This window comes from Aquarana catesbeiana, linkage group LG01, assembly GCF_042186555.1.
Source record: "Aquarana catesbeiana isolate 2022-GZ linkage group LG01, ASM4218655v1, whole genome shotgun sequence".
In the NCBI taxonomy this organism is placed as follows: Eukaryota; Metazoa; Chordata; class Amphibia; order Anura; family Ranidae; genus Aquarana; species Aquarana catesbeiana.
In genome coordinates, this window is record NC_133324.1 from 34,928,992 (window position 1) to 34,952,303 (window position 23,312).

At 42.0% G+C, this 23,312-nt stretch overlaps 1 protein-coding gene across 1 annotated transcript; it reads right to left on the reverse strand.

The window, feature by feature from the left end:
• Nucleotides 1-4,461: 4,461 nt before the first annotated feature.
• On the reverse strand, nt 4,462-21,717 carry LOC141139841 (vomeronasal type-2 receptor 26-like). The gene is made up of 4 exons (XM_073626404.1): nt 21,243-21,717; nt 20,208-20,437; nt 16,157-16,280; nt 4,462-5,354 (listed from the first exon to the last, which is right to left on the reverse strand). The coding sequence occupies exons 1-4, from the start codon at nt 21,715-21,717 to the stop codon at nt 4,462-4,464; spliced, it is 1,722 nt and encodes a 573-aa protein (XP_073482505.1).
• Nucleotides 21,718-23,312: the final 1,595 nt, after the last annotated feature.

The following is a 23,312-nucleotide window of genomic DNA, read 5'->3' on the forward strand; positions in this document are numbered from 1 at the left end:
TCATCAGTGCAGCCTCATCAGTGCAGCATCATCAGTAAAGGAGAAATATGACTTATTTACAAAATTTTATAACGATCTTTTATCGGTCTTTTTTCATTTGTTTAGCAAAAAAAAACACCAGTGGTGATTAAATACCACCAAAACAAAGCTTTTTCTGTCTCAAAAAATGATAAAAAAACTATTTTTGGTACAGTGTTGCTTGACCTCACAATTGTCAATTAAAGTGCGACAGCACTGAAAGCTGAAAATTGGCCTGGGCAGAAAGGGGTGAAAGTGCCCAGTATTGAAGTGGTTAAAGCTTATATGAGATGTATGTGGTTGGGTTACATCAACATGCTGGAATTCTTTGAATTCTTTGAATTGCAGTGCTGGGGTACATTTTCTTATGTGTCCTGCCTGTCTGCACAGATCTTTACACCCAAAAATCATTGTAAGGACCAATATCTTCTACAAAAACTGATAACTAACTCTTCAGTTGCCATCACATTATCCACTGTTTTTCTATTAATTGAGGTATTTTCCCTGACATGACATGTGCAGCAGGGCAGTCTAGTACCTCAAGCCCATACTGGTGACATTCAGCCAATGGTACATCCTCAACACCCACTAATCTAAAGATTTAATGACTTGAAAGCATTTTAGTTGCAGCCTTGCCTTCCGTGCCATAGTTTGCCTGATCAAGACAGGAACAGCCTGAAAAAGAAAAAAAGTAATAATATAAAAAATATAAAAAAGGAAAGTTATAAAATATATTCTTTAAAAAAATGTTAAAAAATAAAAAAACATGAAAAAACAGTGGTGGCAGGTAGGAAAATGGGTGTGGACCAGTGTTTGGCTCTCACTACTATCGACAGGGAAGTCTCTGCCTTTTGCGGGGTCTCTGGTGAAGATCTGGGGTGTAAACTTATGTCGTGTACACACGACCGGACTTTTTGACTGGTCCGACGGAACTAATACGTCGGACAATCCAACCGTGTGTGGGCTTCATCGGACCTTCAGCAGGCCTTCTCTGTTGAAAATCAGACGGACTTTAGATTTGGAACATGTTTCAAATCTCTTTTCGACGGACTTGAATCCGGTCCAAAAATCCGTTCGTCTGTATGCTAGTCTGACGGACAAAAAAGGACGCAAGGGCAGCTATTGGATACTGGCTATGAACTTCCTTATTCTAGTCCGGTCGTACGTTATCACGTTCAAAAGAACAGACTTTTGAACAGACTTTAGTCCATTTGTGTGTGGCCAAGTCCGGTCATTTGAAAGTCAGTCATAACTCCGTTGAAAGTCCGTCGGAAAGACTGACAGACCTTTGATGCTGAAAAGTCCGCTCGTGTGTACACAGCATTAGACTCAGTTCCTCAATCCTTTTTGTGGCTCCCACCCTCTCCAATGTGCACAGAGGGTCCACTATTCAGTTCATCCATGGAAATCTGCTTCTCTCTGGCCTCCAGAAATGGTCTTTGTAACCCATTCGAGACACCCCTCTCTCAACTCTCACCTAGGTGATATTCCTTGTAGCCATCACCTCTCACCTCTGCCAGGCAACGTGTCAATAATTTTTCCTGCATTGCTTCCATTTCTTCTGGCTCTTGTTTCAGGAGGGGGGGGTTGGTGTTTGCATTTCTTTTCGGGTATATTGAATATTATTTGGTAATGATAGGACCTCTCTTTTTATGCTGAAATTATTTTTTTGCAGCAAGACTTCTCTATAGAAAAGTGTGCTTTTGTTTCATGTGTGACTGACTGCATTTGTCTATGTGGATCTGAGTTCCCCATCTGATTTTTTATATACAACAAGCGCTCTATGACCAACTTATTCATTGAAGAGGTCAATGCGAGTGGATGACGGATTGGGGGGTTCATGAAGAGATCATTTAACCACTTCAATACCGGGCACTTTCCCCCTTCCTGCCCAGGACAATTTTCAGCTTTCTGCGCTGTCGCAGTTTGAATGACAATTGCGTGGTTATACAACACTGTACCCGAACTACACTTTTATAATTTTCTTCCCACAAATAGAGCATTCTTTTGGTGGTATTTGATCAACACTGGGGTTTTTATTTTTTGCTAAACAAACTAAAAAAGACCAACATTTTTGAAAAAAAAAAGTTTTTCATTGTTTCTGTCATAAAATTTTGTTTTCTCCTTCACTGACGGGCACTAATGAGGCGACACTGATAAGGTGACACTGATGGGCACTGATGAGGAGGCACTGATATGTAGAATTGATAGGCACTGATAGGTCGCACTGATATGCAGCACTGATGGACACTGATAGGCGGCACTGATGGGTACTGATGGGCACTGATAGGTGGCACTGATGGGCACTGACAGGCAGCACCGATGGGCACTGACATGTGGAACTGATGGGCACTGACAGGCGGCACTGATTGGCACTGATAGGTAGCACTAATGGACACTAATAGATGGCAGCACTGATTATGAGGTACTGACAGGTTTTACTGATGGGCACTAATTGGCACTTTAGATGGGCACTGACTGGCAGCTGATGGGCACTGAGTGGCATTGTTGGTGGCACATCTGATGGGGTTGTGCTGATAACCAATGTGCTGATTATGAGTACAGACCCCCCTTCTGATAGGGCGAGCCGCTGTTTGGCTCTCCCTGTCAGCGCAAACTGAGGAAAGCCATTTACCAGCACTTCCTGGTTCATGCTGTGATCAGCTGTGATTGGTCGCAGCTGATCACATGGTAAGGAGCCTCCGTCAGAGGCTCCTTACTACGATCGTAGATGCAGTGTGTCAGACTGACACACAGCACCTCTGATCGCCGCACTGCGCGCCGGCATGTTATCCTGCTGGACGTCATATAATGCCCAGTCAGGATAACTGAACCACCACCCGGCCGTCATTCTGCTACAGGATGGGTGGGAAGTGGTTAAAGAACACAAAGGAGCAAGCTTCTTCCATGTCACTGAGGAGGGGATTTATTGCACTTAGTATTTTGGGGGAATTGATCTTCACATGTTGCACATTCTTTGGCACTGTTAATGATTGGAGATCTATGTATTCATCCTACACTGTTAGGCACTTAATTATTTGCACATTTGTTATGCATTGTGTAATTCCGTGTACACACAGGTGGACTTTTCAACGGACTAGGTAAGGCAGACTTTTCGACGGACTTTTCAACTGACTTTTCAACGGACTTTTGAATGAAGGGACTTGCCTTTAACCAAAGTCCGACGGATTTGTACGTGATGACGTACGACCGGACTAAAATAAGGAAGTTCATAGCCAGTAGCAAATAGCTGCCCTAACGTCGGTTTTTGTCCATCGGACTAGCATACAGACGAGCGGACTTTTCGATCGGACTCGAGTCCGTCGGAAAGATTCGAAACATGTTTTATTTCTAGGACCGTCGGACTTTTGGGGAAAAAAGTCCGCTGAAGCCCACACACGGTCGAATTGTCTGACGGAGTCCGGTCCGCCGGATCTAGTCCATCGAAAAGTCTGCTCGTGTGTACGCGGCATAAGAGTGATTAAGTATTTATTTGATGAATATTGATTAGAAATATATTATATTTCTGGGGTTTATTTTAGTGTATATATTATTATTATATTTTTATGCAGCGTTGTTCTTAGTGTGTATGATTCAAATATTTATAGGAAGGAATCGGGGGGGGATTGTTACTTCTTAATCTTTTTTAGCTTTTTCTTTGACACGTCTGACTAGAAGATCTTGGAGATGGCAGAAATACCCCATTATGGGGCTCTTATGAGTAAGAGCATTCATTCCAAAACACATTAAGCGAACATAATTCTAATGTGTGTCTTCTTCAGAATACATCTTATGATTGATCAATGAGCACCTGGAACCTGTTTATAGCTTTGAAAGTTTTCATAACAGGATCTGGCAAGGTCTGGGGTAGGAGTGTTGTCTCTGCAGCATTGTATGGGGAATCTCATCAACTTTAACTAATATTAAAAATGATTTTTGACCAACAAAATATATTTATTAATATAGCCGGATACATCTACATACAATATAATAAAGTGACCCTGACACTTAAAATACATTACAATCGGCTTATAAAAGAACATGTTTAATATTTATCTCCTGTGAAGGAGGTGAGTGAAATCTTCCCTCTCTTGAAGAGTGATGGGTGTCTCTGGTTTTTGACTCTTTAGGATGATTTGGATACTTTGTCCTCCTCTGGTCACTGTGGTTCCTCCTCAATAAGTGACTACATTGTTCTGTAGTGATGGAACGACTGGTGGGAGGAACCACTACTCCCAGCAGGAGACAAGATTTCCAACAAACCCAAAGTGTCTGATACCAGAGGCGTCCGGAGCAGAAATTAAACTCACCATCCAAAGGAGAGATAAGTATTAAATGTTTATATATAAAATATTCATTCTCACTACACTAACAAAGTAAAAAAATTAACAATAATAGAGATAATGCTATGACTACTGGTAACCCAGTGTTGCTCCATACATATTAGTGGATAGCTGATTTTATATTCAGGTCAGATCTAAACAGAATTATGTAACATTTTGGGAAAAATATACAGCCAAGAAGTCCAGAACTTGATGCCATTATAGCAAAAACCTCCACAGCCACCATGTATTTCCCTCTGGTGCTCAGATAGGCCGGGATCAAGGCAATCCAGACACTGCAGAACACCAGCATGCTGAAGGTGATGTATTTGGCCTCATTAAAACTGTCCGGTAATGTCCTGGCTAAAAAAGCGATAATAAAACTCACAGCTGCCAGAAGTCCCATATATCCCAGGACAGAGTAGAAGCCAATAACTGAACCCTCATTACACTGAATGATGATCTTCCCCTGATAAGAGTGAGTGTCCTGATCATGGAAGGGGGGAGAAATAGACAACCAAGTGACACAGATTATGACTTGAACCAGTGAGAAGACACAAATGATAAAATTGGGCAGTTTGGCTCCCATCCATTTCCTCCAGGGACTCCCAGGTTTGGTGGCTTTAAAAGCAATACACACCATGATACTTTTGGCAAGTAGAGAAGAGACAGCAACTGAGAAGATGACACCAAAAGAGGTTACACGCAGCATGCAGGTCACATCTACTGGATGTCCGAGGAACAAGAAGACACAGAGGAAGCTCAGCATGATGGAGACCAGGAGAAGATAACTCAGGTCCCGGTTATTGGCTTTAACAATGGGGGTGTCCTGGTAATGTATAAATATCCCCAATATTAAACCAGTCAGAAGACAACAGAGGATGGAGACAGCTGAAAATATTGCAACAATGGGATCATCAGTGTAGGAGAGAAATTCCACCACTCTTGGAATACATCCATCCTTCTTCTCATTTGGCCATTCATCATCAGGACATTTCATGCAGTTTTCACTGTCTGCAGGATGAACAATACAAACACAATGAACATCGGGGTCAGAGCTTCTGAGATAATGAATTGTCTTGTGTTGTCTCACAGCTAGCAATAGGATTTCCATTAGTGCATTGGGGGAGACTTAAGCCTAGTACACACTGACAGTTCTTTTCTTATACAATCTGCTGGAGAGCTCCCAAGGAGCCGCTGTACTAACAATTCAATGTTAGTACAGTGATATCCCCCTGCTGAGCTTTTGTGTTCTGACAGGGGGGCAGCCTCCTCCAGAACACTCCGGTCAGCGCTCTCAGACATTGGCTGAGAGCGCTGATCGGGGGCCGATTGGCAACCAGCTTCTGTCAGACTGGCTGCCTTACACATGGGCTAATTTTTATTGGACTGGCCAATGTCGCCTGACATTCGGCCTGAGTGCACTAGGCTTAAAGGAAAATATAATAAATTATATTAATCTATCACACAGTTGAACTCCTATATGTAGAGAATGTCCATTGGCAAGTGCAAAAAAGTAAAAAAAAATGTTGGTGCCATGAGGACACAATAAAGAGTGAAAAGAAAAGGAAAGCACAAGAAATGTTTTCTAAGCAGAAATGTGATAATGGGGAGTTAAAGTTTAAATTGCCTGAAAACCCTGATAACACTTTGCCTTTTTTTTTATCTGTTAAATATTCCACTGGAAACATTTTATTATATCTGTTCAATAAGTGCAAACAAAAACTGTTGATCATGATCCTGTGTTATCTCAGCACAGTCTAATTAGCTCTCCTAGTTCTTATCTTGAGTCTACAGAGTGATTTGTCTCTATGTTGTGGAGAATAGGATAGGGGGATGGTTTAAGTAGTTTAGCAAAAGAGAACTGGACAGAGCTGACACCATTTAGTGCTGTGTGTTGTCAGTCCACAACAGGGATTAAAGTGGTTCTAAAGGCAGAATCATCATTGGCTCACACAGCAGTGACAGGCATTGGCTATTGGGGGCACTCAGCAGGAGGGGAAGATCTAGGACCGACACGGGACCCAAAAAGAAGAGGATCCAGGCTGCTCTTTGCAAAACCATTACACAGAGCAGGTAAGTATAACATGTTTGTTATTTAAAAAAAACAATTACAGCCAATAACTTTAAAAGCTTAGAGCATTTCTGGCAGATCAACAGGTGATTTACTATTGGGTTTAGAAGAAAAAAGGTTTGGGACTTTATGTGAGGCATGCAGCCAGAAAGGCGACACAACATAATACTATTAATACTAATAATAATAATCTTCTAAACCTGTAGGTGGAAGTGGTTGTACAGAGTTTACAACCACTTTAAGTTATGGTTGATTGGGGTATATAAAACACATCTTCTTATAAAACATAGAAACTTAAAAAAATAAAATAAGATGAATCCAAAATTGCTATACTGTCCTTTTCAATAATATAAAACCTTAATAAAAATGTAAGAAGAAACTATTTACGTTTAAGCTTGATTGAGATGTCCAGAATTAGGGAAGAGATTTGGACTCAAACTCGTGTTTAACCTCCCCCCACCCAGCCACTGTATATAAAAACGGCCAGGTGGCCTAGTTCCTAGTTCCCCATGTCCTAGATTGCTGATTAGCCCTGAAGTCTAAATGGGATTCACTGCTAAATTATGTGTTCAAAGACTTCCAGCTTGGTTCACCCAACCTCCCATGAACTGAACCTGATCCGGTTCACTTATCACAATCCAAAGTTACAAAACTCAGTGAAATTTACATAAACACATCAGAAATGAACATTACAGAGCACAGAAAGACTCCACAAGATATCCATGTCATCTTATTAATGACAGCCCCAGAACCTGTATACCCCTAACACACCTGATCCATCTTCATATTTCAGATTTTTCTGGTGATGCTTTCTTTTACTGCGATTTTCTTCTACAATCATTACATTGTATAGGCATAAAGAATTGAGAGCAGTCATAGTTTAAAGTCATCCACACATGAAATAAAGGCCTTAAAAAATAAATAAAACCAATAGTGTAAAAGTATGGCACTACCTAGACAACAGTGAAAGGAAACAATAGACAAATAAATCAATATCAATATGTTTTCAGTCTCTCAAAGACTCTTCCAATCACCGTGCTGCAGAAAAAGGAATGTTCCTTTGTAAGTTCACTCAGATGTGCTCCACCACAGTGAGGGAAACCTTTCACACTCACCAGACACAAGTGGCCATGAAGGGCCTCATTTGCTTTTATTATTGATTGCAATGGTATCTCTCTTATCACAAGATTAATGTATACTGTATATACCAAAGATTCCAAAGATTTCCTTCCACTCCATATGCAATGAGTCAATTTCAGAGAGATAAAGGGTATTATAGTTTAGTAGTTTTTATTAATAATTTAATAAAACAACATATATATATTGCATAAAAGAATAAAAAAGATCTGGTGCTGCCGGTGACACCACCTCCATCCCTGAATTGGAAACAGTAAAATAAGAAATATGCCCATTGGACTTTAAATGAGGTGAGCACAAAAAAGGGTTCAGGAAACTATGTAACATGGTGTTTTGACATACATGATATATAGGATAAATAAACACTAGATGGACTTGTGTCTTTTTTCAACCTGATTAACTATGTAACTATGTAAGGGTACCAGACCACTTGAAAAAATACTGCAAAAATACTAAGAAACCACATTCACATGGTTTACAGTTCCTGATGTAAAATGATACCCAGGCATAATAAAACTTGATGCATTTCGCAAGTCAAAGCTTGCTTCTTCAGGATAGATGTTTATGCAGTGTACCTATAGAATAAAAATGTCAATAAGAAATATACAACATAATAACAAATACCATAGATAAAATAGTATGGGACCTTATACACAGAGATCCCATACTTACAAGTGAGCTAAGCCAAAATCTCAGAAGCCAATTTTCCAAAAGGTGTCGGCAGGAAGTGCCTATTCCAGAAGCTGAAGAATAGGAGCCGGAAAACACCCCCCTCGGCGGTGTACAGTGTATAATACACTTCAGGCAGTGTATATATATATATATATATATATATATATATATATATATACACACATATACACTCTGCATTCGGTATAGACTATATATACAGTGTATTCAGGGGTGTACAGTATATTTGCTATGGATCTGGGATCCCTTAACCGCATGCCGACCAGCTGCCGCAGTTGTACTATGGCAACATGGCTCGGCTGCGCGAATCTCCATCGGTACAATAGACGGTCACTAGGGGGCACGTGTGCACCACCGGAGGTGCGTGCGTGCGCCCCCTGCTTGCCCACGGAGTCGATGCGAGTGGCCAGCGGTCTCGATCACCGCCGGGCTCCCACGTTCGCTCGAGGCACCCCAAGAACCGGGATCTGTATGTCTAAACACAGTTTCCGGTTCTCTGAGGGGAGAACAGACAGTCTGTTCATACAGAGTATGAACAGACGATCTGTCATCTCCCCTGCATAGTCCCCTCCCCCCTTCAGTTAGAACACATACTAGGATACACTTAACCCCATCACTGCCCCTAGTGGTTAACCCCTTCACTGCCAGTGACATTTTTACAATAATCAATGCAATTTTATAGCACTGATCACTGTATAAATGCCAATGGTCCCAAATTTGTCAAAATTGTCCGACATAATGTCACAGTCCTGATAAAAATCGCAGATCGCTGCATTACTAGTAATAGAAAAATTAATTAAAAAGCCATAAAACTATCCCATATTTTGTAGACGCTATAACTTTTGCACAAACCAATCAATATACGCTTATTGCGATTTTTTTTTACTAAAATATGCAGAAGAATACATATTGGCCTAAACTGAGGAAAAAAAAAATTATATATTTTTTGGGGATATTTATTATAGTAAAAAATATTGCCTTTTTTTCAAAATTGTCGCTCTTTTTTTGTTTATATCAAAATACCACCAAAAGAAAGGTTTATTTGCGGGAAAAAAGTATGTCAATTTTGTTTGGGTGCAATGTTGCACTTGTCAGTTAAAGCAACACAGTGTCGCATCGCAAAAAGTGCTCTGGACTGGTCTGGGCTTAAGTGGTTAAAGACTGTCTATGCTGCCTATCCTATTTCTCCTAAATCTTGATGATGTCAGCATCCAATTATATTTTTGAAATAATATTTAACAGTTACTCTTGTTGGGCTCAGGAACGGTTCCTGCACCCAACAAGAGTAACTGTGAGGAGAAGTTACAGTGTTCTGGCACCACCAACACCTAAAGCCCAATTTTTCTGCAGAGTATATAGTGAAGTCTGTATAGTATATTTACTGCAGTTCAGAGAACATCGTGCAGCTCATATGGTGTATATACTGCAGTTCTGAGTATATAGAGCAGTCAGTGTAGTATATATAATACAGTGCAGTGTATATAGTGCAGTGTACAATATATAATATAGTGTATTGAAGTGGTTAAGGGGAACCCTCTGACAGAATTAAAAAAAAAAAAAAAACAGCACGGGTCCCCCCCAGTCCATACCAGGTCTTTTGGGTCTGGTATAGATATTAAGAGGAACTCCACATCAATTTTTTTTTTTTTAAACATGGCATGGGGTCCCCCCCAAAATCCATACCAGGCCTTTTGGGTCTGGCATAGATTTTAAGGGGAACTCCATGCCAAAATTAAAAAAAAAATCATTGTGGAGTCCCCCCAAAATCCATACCAGACCCTTATTTGAGTAAGCAGCCTGGCAGGCCAGGATGGGAGGGACGAGTGAGTCCCCCTCCTCCTGAACCATGCCAGGCCGCTTGCCCTCAAAGCACCTTGATGGGTACAAGGGCCTCGTCTCCACAATCCAGGCCATTGCTTGTGGGGGTCTGCGGGCAGGGGGCTTATCAGAATCTGGAAGCCCCCCCTTTAACAAAGGGGGCCCCCAGATCCTGCCCCCCTGCCCCCCCCCACCAAAAAAGTGTCAAAAAGTAAAACCACAATACACAGTATTGGCGTCCCACCAACTGCTGTCTTTTGGCTTTGACAGCTGTTATATAGGTAAGGGAGGGGCCAATGGTGATGTACGTCATGTGTCGTCAGAGGTGGGTGGGGTCATCTGGTTATGTCAGCGGGTGGCCCCGCACTTGCCTAAATAACAGCTGTCAAAGCCAAGACACAGCAGTCGGCGGGAAGCCTTACATCAAGTTTTTTTTTTCTATTTTTCGGGTCGAGGTGCCATGATTAAATGTTAGACATCAAAGAAATCCTGGACATAGCTATGACTAAACACTCTGTGTAGTACAAAATGCGTAAGATTTGTTCCACTCTGCTGTGACCTGTATTTTGGATGACACTTTATTGAATAAAGGCAAATATTTTTGAAGTGCGGCTGTCCAGGATTTCTTTGATGTCTAACTGCTACAGCATTGCCAACACCTGGACTTCTAGACTGAAGGAGATGCCTTTTTACTTTGATCTGACCCACCTGGAGCGGTGATACTCTCTCTTGTGCCATGATTAAAGATTGATGGACACCGCAGGACACTTTTTTTAAAAAACAAGGGAATTGTCAAAAAAACGTCTCCTGTTGTTTTTACTTTTTTACACTTTTTTTGGTAAATGGGTACAATGTACCCCATACACATTCACATAGGAAGGGTGGGATCTGGGGGCTTCTTTGTTAAAGGGGGCTTCCAGATTTTGATAAGCCCCCCCACCCACAGACCCCCACAACCACTGGGCAAGGGTTGTGGGGATGAGGCCCTTGTCCCTATCAACATGGGGACAAGGTACTATGGGGGGGACCCCAAAGCACCCTCCTCATGTTGAGGGCAAGAAGTCTGGTATGGTTCAGGAGGGGGGACGCTCACTCGCTCCGTACCCTTCCTGGCCTGCCATGGTTGCTTGCTCAGATAAGGGTCTAGTATGAATTTTGGGGGGACCCCACACCATTTGTTTTCAACTTTTTGGCGTGGAGTTCCCCTTAAAATCCATACCAGACCCGAAAGGCCTGATATGGACTGCAGGGTGGAACCCACGCTGATTTTTTTATAGATTTTTATCTATAATGCTGGGGTCCAGCAATACATTACAACCGCAAGCAATTTTAAAAGAAATTTTTTCCTTTGGAAATGTCATTTTGCTTCGGCACAGTAAAACACAGGAGAAAGATGTGCCCCTTTACAGGCAGACTAAGGGGACCCCCAAGCACGATATTTAAAGGAATATTTCATTTTTATTGTTTCACTTTATGCATTATTAAAATCACTGCTCCTGAAAAAAACGTCCGCTTTAAAAAACTTTTTTTTTGCATTGATACATGTCCCCTGGGGCAAGACCCGGGTCCCCAAACACTTTTCTATGGCAATAACTTGCATATAAGCCTTTAAGCCTTTTGATTTTTCACATTCATGTCCTATAAATTTTTACGATGTTCGAACAAACTTTTTGTCTGTTCGCATATTCCCGTGCGAACCGAACCGGGGGGTGTTCGGCTCATCCCTATACCATGGTAAGTGTGTCCTCAACATGTGAAGTGTAGAGCTGTAATGAAGAGATCCCATGATGCAGACCTTCCCATTTATATCCCTCAGAGGGCTCAGCAGGCCCCATCTTTTGGGAAATCGGCTTCTGGGATTTTGGCTTAGCTCACTTGTAAGTAAGTATGGGATCTCTGTGTATAAGGTCCCCTACTATTTGCTCTATGGTATTTATCATTATGTTGTATATTTCGTATTGACATTTTTATTCTATAGGTACACTGCATATACATCTACTCCTGAAGAAGCAAGCATTGACTTGTGAAATGCATCAAGTTTTATTATGCCTGTGTATCATTTTCCATCAAGAATTGTAACCAATGTGAATGCGGTTTCTTAGTATTTTTGCAGTTTGTTATCAAGTGGTCTGGTACCCTTGTTTATGTATCCTATATATCATGTATGTAAAAAAAAAATGTTAATTCATTTTATTAACCATGTTTAGTATATGTACTTTCATGAACCCTTTTTTGTGCTCATCTCATTTAAAGTCCCATGGGTATATTTCTTGTTTTTTTGTTACCATATATATATTGCACTTACATTTATGGGTGCTTTTAGGTAAGCACCCACATAGACAGCCTTGCTGAAAAAAACACGTCTCTCTGCCTGAGCCGGCATGCGTTTAACTGGGCGGAAATTACATGGGTTCCCCAATGGATATGACGTCAAGCATGGTGACTGCGCAGCCTCAATGCATTTTGCAAGGATTGCATCATCAGGAACTTTCTATGGAGTGAAAGGAAATCTTTGGAATCTTTGGTATATGTAATATGTGATATATGTAATATAATATATCAATCTTGTGATAAGGGAGGAGAATACCATTGAAATCCATATTAAAAGCAAATGAAGCCCTCCATGGCCACTTGTGTCTGGTGAGTGTGAAAGGTTTCCCTCACTGTGGTGAAGCACATATGAGTGAGCTTACAAAGGAACATTCCTTTTTCTGGAGCATGGTGATTGGAAGAATCTTTAAAGGACTGAAAACATATTGTTATTGATACGAAGAAAAAAGAGCAAAGGGCGGGACTTTAAAATTTCTGTTCTGTTTTTAATCAATCATTAATCAATGAGGGATGGGTGCACACGGTGGCACTAACAACAATTATTATGTTTTTTTTAATTTTATTTCATTTTCTCTCCCCTCCACCTGTTTGTTCATTTAGTTGTCCTTTGCAAATTTGCCCCTATATTATTAATTTAACGCCTTTTCTTCCCACTGTTCTTGGTATAACTATGCACACTGTATGTGTGCATGAGTGGTCGGGCCGTCGTTTGTCCTGGTTGTGCCTTCGTTTCACGTCCCGGAGCTGCGACGCGCACTGGGGGTTTCCCCGCCCCCCCGATGTGACGCGGGGGGAGGGGTTTCCTCCACTGCACGTCAACATCATGCCGCCCGTGCCGGCGGCTTGGTGTCCTCGTGGCACACATAATGCCGGCCGGTTAGCTTTCCATCTCCAGCGCTGGAGGGGCTTGTCTAGACGCTTCTGGTGGATTGGCTTGGTTCATCTGGCCATCTTCACCACTGCGCCTTCCTTGCCCCCTTTTTTCGCTGGTGCATGACGTTGGGAGCTCTTTTGTGGCGGCGCGTCCCTTCTGAGCCTTCCCCTGACTTGGGTCCCCCACTTTGGCTTCTTTCTGGTCATCTTCTCCTCGGCACTCACATGCATCATGGCTATCAACCTCCACCACCTTGCAGCAGGTAAATTTCCTTTTTACCACCCTTAGTATCTCTTCTCCCTTCCTCCCCCTTTTTCCTCTATCTCTCCCACAGTCTCTCCCTTCTTTATTCGTTCTCACTTTCCCTTTGTTTCCGCCTTTTTCTTACCTTTTACTTCATTCTCACTTACTCTACACTTTTGCTATTAGTTCAACACACATGTCACTTATTTTCCATTCCCACTTACTTTACACTTTTGTTATTAGTTCAATATACATGTCACCTATTTTTCACAGGCTCTCCCCTCTTCCTGGGGACCACCGCCCCACTCATTTTTTGGTTTTCATCTCATCACTCTCCATCGCTATTTCCTTCTGTGACCCATCTGGGGGGGTGCCTGGGTTGATGGTGTGCCGCCCGGTAGGGCCCCCTCAGCTCCGGGACGTGGTATCATTGGCTGGCCTGACTTGCGGGGCTCTGCTGCCTGTGCGCAAGTATATGTGTGTAAGTTTGATGGGTTAAATGTACTATGTGGGGGACATACTCTACATTTGCCCACCATTTTTCCCAAAAGTTTTTTTCTCCCTCTGAAACATGACTGTTTTCCATATCCCTAGGTTACCCTTGGTTTTGCTCCTGACGAGTGGCTTTAAGGTCCCGAAACGCGTAGAGATTACATCTACCCATAGGCGTACCCCACTATTAACCATGTATGAACGTTCCATTTTCATTTATTGTTCCCTTTTGTAACCCTTTGTATTTGATACCTTAATGTGTCATATATCTTCTACTTGTAATTTTAGCTATTTAACTGTTCATGCAATGCAAATATAAGTCCTTGTTGGAATGTATACTTTGATGAAATATAGAGTAATAATAGTAGCTATGTGCAAATAAAAACTATGTGACTATATGACCATTTTGAATACAATAAAACCTGCTTTTTACCTGATTTGTACATCTGCCCCCGTGTGCCTCATTTAAAGTCCCGCCCTTTGCTCTTTTTTCTTCGTATATATTGAACCGGGATGGAGGAGGGGATTTGAACGCCCCTATTAAACCTCATTTAAAGTCCCAAAATTTCTGTTCTGTTTTTAATCAATCATATTGTTATTGATGTATTTGTGTATTGTCTTACGTCACTGTTGTCTATGTAGCACCATACCTTTACACAATTAGTTTTGTTTAAGATGATATTTCATTTAAAGGGGCAGCTGCTGTTGTAAAATAAGTTTAATAAACAATTGCTGGATTCATGGAGGATGGGTGTTAAAGTGGTTGTAAACCTCAGACAAGAAATATGAACAAAGCATATCCCTCTATAGCATGTGTCTCACTTCAGAACACTAAGTGTAATTTCTATCTGCTGTCTCCTTCCTCTGCTATCTGCAGGAGTCACTACTGACAAATTTTCCTGACACCAAGAGAAAAAAGGTGTCAGGAGAGGGACCTCTGTGTGTCTGATCAACAGGTAGGGAGGCTATGGCGTGTTCCTGCAGATAATCTCCCATCCTCAGGAATGGTAGTATAATCTGGGTATGCATTGTTCTCTGAACAATGCAGAATAAGGATTCACGCCAACTGTGAAAACGGCCGTCTTTGAGTGAGTTATGGTCAGTGACAGCATCCATGATTTCAAGGCCAGCCATGTGGCTTCCTTTGTCTTACTGGAGAACATAGCTTACAGAGACAGGGGGCAGGAAATCATACACACTTCCCCTGCCCTGATGCGCCCATAGACTCCCCTAGTCATTGTTCATTGGTTGACATTTGTATAACTCCTCCTGTTTGAAGGAATGCCTGTGCTTGATTGGCCGATTGTGAAGCTAACAAGCTCTATTGTTAAGTACTATGAATAAACAGAACACAACCTCTCTAGAAACAAGTCTGCCCGTGGAGCTAAGGATGTATGGATGGTGGTCATGTCTGTTTACTTGGGAAGATACAGGAAACAGGGGTTTACTAAGATGCATTATACCAAGAGGCTGCAAAGGGCGCTTTATTAGTGTAGGGGACATGGATTACGCGTAGCTTATAGCAGAATTTCCATGTCACTGTGAAAGTGAAAGTTTCATTAACTTTATATGTTATAGAGGATGGAATTAGGAACTCAAGTTACAAAGTTACAAAGTCTTAAAGTTACAATGTTGTAATTTGATCATTTGGGGAGAGGAGACTGAGGAAATGCTTCCTCCTACCTGAGCCAGAAGAATGACCACATCTTAACCTAAGCAAAGTCACTGACTGGATCTCAAGGATGGCTTGTTTATGATAAACGTTGAACTTTAGGGGAAGGAAAATGATTCCGTTGCTGTACATTTTAGGAACTGATTCATGCAGATTTGTAGGGCTATAAGAGGTCAACTTTAAATATAATGTGTATATAGTAGTAGCAAAATAGAGCTGGGCAGAACTGTCACAATTTCTTCAGTACAAAAAAACTCTTTTGTGTGCCAGTTCACAACAGGAATTATGAGCTGAGTACATTTCTGGCAGGATCAATGGGTACTGTATACTTTGGTACTTGCAGGAGCTTTAAAAGGATAAAACATGGGGAAATGTGCACACATTTCAGAGATGAACTTCATATGTCTTATTCCCTGACATACAGTTTACCCACAGCGGTACCTTCTGTCCAGTCCAACAATAACTTACTAAAAAATATAAACTACCGGAAATGTTTGAGATCTCTCCTTCTGGACATGAGATGCACTCATAGCAGCATTTATGAATTGAAGATCCAAACTTTTTTCTGGTACCAGGTAAACAGGGACCTGAGCATCGAGATACCGGAATCTGAAATCACATATTATTATTATTATTATTTTTTTTTTTTAAAGGTCAACCATATCTTATGAAGTTATACACACTACATGCTACAAATACATACAAATGAGGTTCATGTTTGCCTCTACCATGAGTTCACAGTGAATTCTTCAGGTTCAAGATCCATTCAGGGGACAGTATTCAGGGTTTTCATTCATTTGGGGTGCTTATTGATTTCTATTGCATGCTTACAGGGCCTCCATTTTAGGTTAAACAACTTTTTTTGTACTTCTCTTAAAATTAGATGGTTTTAGGTTTAGGATGCTCAAAGCACAAGTTCACTTGTTTCTAACCTGATCTATTTTTGGCCCAATCTGTTCTTGGGGTGCTTTTTTTTCGCAGGATACGGCTGCTTTTGTAACTAAAGGAAAAATGCCCATGGGACTTTTGTTAGAGTTGTAAAAATTTAATACCTCATTACATAAAATTGCACATCTTTTAATTCCATATTCAAGTTAAAATTAGACAATATGATCAGTAAATATGTCATTGTATAAAAATGAGAAAAAAAACATATCAACGTTGATGTAATATTTCCACATATAGGCAACATTACACACAAAGACAGGTAGGTATATGCTGGAATATAATATATCTTGATGTGTTTCGTGAAGCAATGTTCACTTTATCAGGAGACAATAAAATCCAATGTATACACCGACATAGGAGTCTAAAGAGTAACAGGAACCAGAAGAATGTTCACAAATAGGCCAAGGACATATAGGGGCACCAAAGGACATGCTCAGTCTGGGAGCTGAAGGTAAGGTGGGCCATTCAGCAGGGACACACAGGGGGACCCAGCAAGACATGACAAAAATTGATATAAGGTTGTATAAGGGCCTGTGGTACAAGTAACTAATGAAAAAATGGCATCCATGTGATGTGTCAGCAGCCCCAAGAAAGTCAAATTGTCCTGCTTATGAGACGGGGTTACCCCTCTCATCTATTATATTTACTATAATAATGGAACCATTACCATCAGTGATCACAGCACATATGGGGTAATTAAACATAAAAATAGGGAATAGGGAACATAAAAAGCGCTTGTTTGCTGATGATGGGATATCCATGCTATCTAATCTGGATGTTTCCTTCACAACTGTCTAATGTACTGTATGCTCTGTGGTTTTTGTGAAGTTTCCTACTATATATTGAATGAAATGAAATCACATATCTTAAACATTTCCCCACAACATAAAGAGTCTCTCTGAACCCATTACCAGTATGTCTGGGAAATGGTAGGCATCACATACTTAAGGATATCCATTCAATATAAATCTGATGAAGGATTGAGGTTTAATTCCATCCTTGGCTCTATACCAAAAGAGTTTAAACAGCTGCATCCCTTGACCTCTCTACATCAGGCAGAAGAGAGGCTTATAAAATGATAATATTCCCTAAAGTTCTTTATATCTTCCATACCTGCCCATTCTATCTCCTAGATATTTTTTTTTTTTTTTAAATAGGTTATTGAGAAAAAGGTAAAAATATAGTTACAAAACACAATGCAGGTAACATGCAAAGATATCGTAATTTAGGGATGGGCTTTCTGTTCAAGTTGAACATGAGTTTGAGTCGAACATGAGTTCGATTCGAACATCGGCTGTTCGCCAGTTCACCGAACAGCGAACAATTTGGGGTGTTCGAGGCAAATTCGAAAAGCCGCGGAACACCCTTTAAAAGTCTATGGGAGAAATCTAAAGTTTAAAGGTTAATATGCAAGTTATTGTCATAAAAACTGTTTGGGGACCTGGGTCCTGCCCCAGGGGACATGTATCAAAAAAAGTTTTAAAAACGGCCGTTTTTTCGGGAGCAGTGATTTTAATAATGCTTACAGTGAAACAAGAAAAGTGAAATATTCCTTTAAAATTCATACCGGGGGGGTGTCTATAGTATGCCTGTAAAGTAGCGCATGTTTCCCATGTTTATAACAGTCCGAGAGCAAAATGACATTTCTAAAGGAAAAAAAAAGTAATTTAAAAGTGCTAGCGCTAGTCATTGAAAGTCATTGAAAAATAAAAAAAATGTGTGGAGGTCCCCTGAAATTACATTACCAGGCCCTTCAGGTCTGGTATAGATATTAAGGGGAACTCCGCACCAAAATTTTAAAAAAAAATGGCGTGGGATTCCCCCCAAAAATTAATTACCAGACCCTTCAGGTCTGGTGTGGATTTTAAGGGGAGCTCCGCACCAAAATTTAAAAAAAATGGTGTGGGGTTCCCCCAAAAATTCACACCAGACCCTTATCCAAGCACGCAACCTGGCAGGCTGCTCTCTCGCCCCCCTCCTGAACCATACCAGGCCACATGCCCTCAACATTGGGAGGATGTCCCCATGTTGATGGGGACAAGGGCCTCTTCCCCACAACCCTTGCCCAATGGTTGTGGGGGTCTGCGGGTTGGGGGCTTATCGGAATCTGGAAGCCCCCTTTAACAAAGGGGACACCCAGATCCCACCCCCCCCATGTGAATTGGTAAGGGGTACATTACCATTTCACAAAAAGAAAGTGTCAAAATGTTAAAAAACCACAGGAGACGGCTTGGGACGAGTTCTTTATTATAAATAAAAAAATTAAAAAATAGATTCCAGTGATGTGATCCAATAAATCCATGCTCCTACTCCAGCGATGTAATCCAATTCTCGATCTCCAGCAGCTCCAGCGAGAAACACGAACAGATCTTCACTTGTCCCGCTGTTCTGTATACAGAACAGCGGGACAAGTGAAGATCTGTTTTCTCCGTGATTCAACACTCATCAGCAGCTGCTTCACAATCACAGCGTGAACAGCAGGGAAAGACGAGTCCACTTCACTAAAGTCCAATGAGAAAGGAACGGGATTCGGAATCGCCCCTGACTAGAAGCATCCTTAACACCAACACACCAGGAACCACCACCAGGGGACACACTCCAACTACTCCTAGACCATCAGCTGTATCTACATCAAGGCTTTATTTTAAGCCCTTTAAGGTAAGGGCAATGGGAGACTTGTTTTAAGGGAAGGAAACCATCTAATCATTGATTGTATGTGAAAATACATCATCCAGCTAATTTTTCATCAAAGTGTCCTATAGGAAATTAGAAGTTCACACTCTTCACTATTATTGGACATTTCTTTATTGGATTTGCACCATTTATTTGATTTATCGCTATATATTGAATTTTCACTTTATGTGTTTGCGCGAAATCCTTTTCATACAGTTTACTATTATGGTGATTCAGTGAGCACTATTTGATTTTGCAGCATCACTCTTATGTTTTTATACACATTCTACTGATTCAACGCATTTATATAGTAGCGCAGAGGTTCCATCACCTAATTTTTCTGAGTACAATGTTAGTTTGGTCGGCTTCTGAGCGAGTTCCATCAGTTCCAGATCTGAAGACATGACCGGGAAGAAGTGAATGCAAGGGCTGTTTTTTCCCCTTCTGCTAAGTCAGTCATAGTGAAGATGTATGTGAGTGTTTAAATCCAGGTAGTGTGATAGTAGGGTTAGCATGGATTTCATTAGATCCTCTGAAGGGGGACTGACATAGTTGCTGTACCTTTCCAGTCTGCTATACGTTTAGCCCCTGATAAGCAGAGAGCATGTCTACAAGTGGGTTGTCCTGTCTCGAGTAGTGCTAGGAATTGCTTATGGGTAGCATATGCAGGCTATGTGTTCAGATATGATGATCGGCATCCAGAGGTCTGCTCAAGCAGTGGGATGGTGAGGGTGGGATGAGGGCTTCCAGGAATCATGTCAGAGTGTGTCTGCGGATAATGGGGAAGGAAAGTAATAGTGGGATCTCCATCGATTGTGAGTTTCGTTCGTTCTCAGTAGAGGAATCTTTACCTTATTAGGAATGTCTGGCTCTGCAGTGATCTGGGGAAGCAGTCGGGCTCCCATTTTTCGGTACCCCTGGAGCTTTTGGCGGTGACAGCAGAGGATGGGTGCGGTGACGTCTGATGCAGAAGTGTTTATTTCCTGCTTCAGTGATGCCATCCATGGATGTGGCTCTTCGTAGTGGTGGTAGGCTGAAGTCGCTGTACCAATCGGGCAGATCTATCAAGGGTATATTGAGGATTGTGCAGAAGTGTTCTAGATCCTCTGGTACCCTGAGGTTCGCTGTGTGATTGTTGTGATTTGCTGAAAGGCAGAAAGGGAACTTCCAGCAGTAAACAATTGCTCTGGATCTTAGAACATCTAACAGTGGTCTCACTTCCCTCTTTCTCTGTAGAGTGATAGTGGATAGGTCTTGAAAGATCTTAATTTCAGTGTCCCGATACGTAAGGTGTCCCCTGTTTCTTGCTTTGCGCAGTAATTTTTTTCTTTCATCAAATCATTCAGGCAGCATACAATATCTCTAGGCGGATCTGTGTCCTTACTTCTTGGGCACAGTGCTCTGTGTATGCGTTCCATGGTTATTGGAGCAGCAGGGGGCCTTTCCAGGAGGTCATTGAAAATGGCGTTAACCGCTCGTGTGACCTGAGCAGCTTCCACGGTTTCAGGGAGACCTCTAACTCTAATGCCCCGTACACACGGTCAGACTTTGTTCAGACATTCCGACAACAAAATCCTAGGATTTTTTCCGACGGATGTTGGCTCAAATTTGTCTTGCATACACACGGTCACACAAAGTTGTCGGAAAATCCGATCGTTCTGAACGCGGTGACGTAAAACACATACGTCGGCACTATAAACGGGGCAGTGGCCAATAGCTTTCATCCCTTTATTTATTCTGAGCATGCGTGGCACTTTGTCTGTTGGATTTGTGTACATACGATCGGAATTTCCGACAACGGATTTTGTTGTCGGAAAATTTTATATCCTGCTCTCAAACTTTGTGGGTCGGAAAATCCGATGGAAAATGTGTGATGGAGCCTACACACGGTCTGAAATTTCTGACAACAAGGTCCTATCACACATTTTCCGTCGGAAAATCTGTGAGTACGGGGCATTAGGTTGCGGCATCTGCCACGGTTATCAAGGTCCTCCATATGGCGGTTTATGTTCCTCAGGTGGATGGCGTGGGACTCTGTCACCTGTTGGACATGGCACAGCGAGGTGTCATGGCGGGCTTGTGTTTCCTCTACTTCTTCCACCCGGAGGACGATGTCCTGTATGTCAGAGTGGAGGTCTGAGATAGCCGCTGACAACGTGTTTTTAATATCTGTTGCTACCAAGCAGAGGTCTGCCAGGCTCAATGCAGAGGTCGGATTCAGTTCCGGTGAGGGAGAACTGCGGCTCTGGTCCCTCAGTGTGTCTCTGCTGGATGAGCGCACCTCGTGTGAGGAGGTCTGAGATGCCATTGCAGCTCCCTGAGGCCGGGTCCGGAATATCTCGGGTATTTGACGGCTGATCTGCGTGTCTTGGTCCCTGGGCGAGCGGGAACGTGTTGCTGAGGCACACCGGTGCGTCTTGCTCATTTCGGATCAGCTGTGCGGCTATTGTAGGCAGATGTCTGGACCTCGGGGAACAGGAGTTCAGAGATTACACGTCCATCTTAGAACGGAGCCAAGCCACGCCCCTCGATGTTTCTTAAATAAGAGTTTGGCTCCCTCTAGTGTCCTTTGTATGCAATTGAGACTTTTAAACTAGTTTTGTAATCAGAGTTACAAGGCATTGTGGGGGATGTAGTTCAATGAGGAAAGGACTCATGTGTTAACTCAATTCTTAGAACTACTAAACCCACAATGCCAAGCCACAGACCCACAAGGCAGAGTTACTGCAATGCATGCTGGGAGCAGGAATAAAAAGGACAGCGCGGCCATTTCCCGGCTTCTTGGGACGCCATTCAATACCTGCCTGCAGTGAGGTCTGTGAGTGTGACCGGGAGACTGAGGCCTGTAAGGCACGGAGCGGAATTGATCGGCCTCTGAGGAGTTCTGGAGCACAGCCAGCTGGATTCAAGTGCAGATGGACCTGAGGATCCAAGGCATCTGAAGTTTCCTGCATTCGAGCCATCAGCCATCAGCCATCTGAAGGAGCGGTGTGGTGTGACGGCTCCAGCTTCGGATCAGACGGAGATCGCAACAAAGGAGTTCGGAATAAATCCGACAGTACCTGGGCCTGTTGTGGTGAGCGGGCACTTGCCCAGACCAATAGAATATACTGTTTGCTGGTGAGACTTGTGGTTCCATGGAGGTGGTTCTACTTATTCATAGGCCGCACACAGCGGAACTCTGGGTTTATTACAACCCATGCTGCGGAGGTAATACTGCATTACCCTTATAGTTCACAAAGAAGAGTTAAAGGAGTGTTGTCTGTTCATCACCACCAAAATAATAGTTCTCATTACACCCATCATTCTACAGTCTGTTTCTTTATGTTCCCTCATGTTGGATTACAAATAACTGCAGTTCAAATCAAAGGGCTAGCTGAAGAATACATCAAGATACAGTACTCTTGTCACCCTCGGCAAGGCATCAGGGTGTCTCTATACTTATTGAACATTAAATTGCAGTCTAGAGGGGGCCCTAGAGTATAGGATTTACTATTGTATTGCATTATCCTGTTTAAGCTAAAGTAATATGTTTGGGTCTGGGGTGTGCATTGAGGCTGCAGTGGGAAAGTGCTTAATATAAGTGTTGTATGATATTGATATAAAGTTTTCAGCTAGAATGCTCTAACATCTCAAAATGATTAAGCGATAGAGGCTATCAGAAGTGACATATTAATAGAGCCCTTTCCATAGCCTCAGAGAAGGCTCTTCAAAATATACATAACATACAAATCAAAAGAACAAGGACAAGAGTTCCCTTACCTTTGTCACCACTTTCTCCAGAGAGTTTAATCAGATCAAACAGATTGTAAATAAACATCTTCCCATTCTTTATGGTGAAAAGGACCTAATAGATGTGCTTTCTAAAGGCTGTAATTTCTCTTGTCCTGGTGCCCCAACTTTAGGTAACTCTTTGTCGCCCAGTCTACACCAAACCACCACTATTTCCAAAACGTGGCTCAGTACTAATGGCTCGTATAGTTGTGGTTTAAATACCTGTAGGTATTGTAACAAACATAG

Bases quoted from the DNA above. Each gene is read 5' to 3' on its own strand.
- LOC141139841 (XM_073626404.1), bottom strand. From the start codon at position 21,717: ATGAGCAAGACGCACCGGTGTGCCTCAGCAACACGTTCCCGCTCGCCC. The intron at 16,281-20,207 runs GTACCGAAAAAT...ATGTGATTTCAG, and splicing joins CACCGCCAAAAGCTCCAGGG to ATTCCGGTATCTCGATGCTC. The intron at 5,355-16,156 runs GTAGTTTATATT...TTCATCCTGCAG, and splicing joins AGAGATCTCAAACATTTCCG to ACAGTGAAAACTGCATGAAA.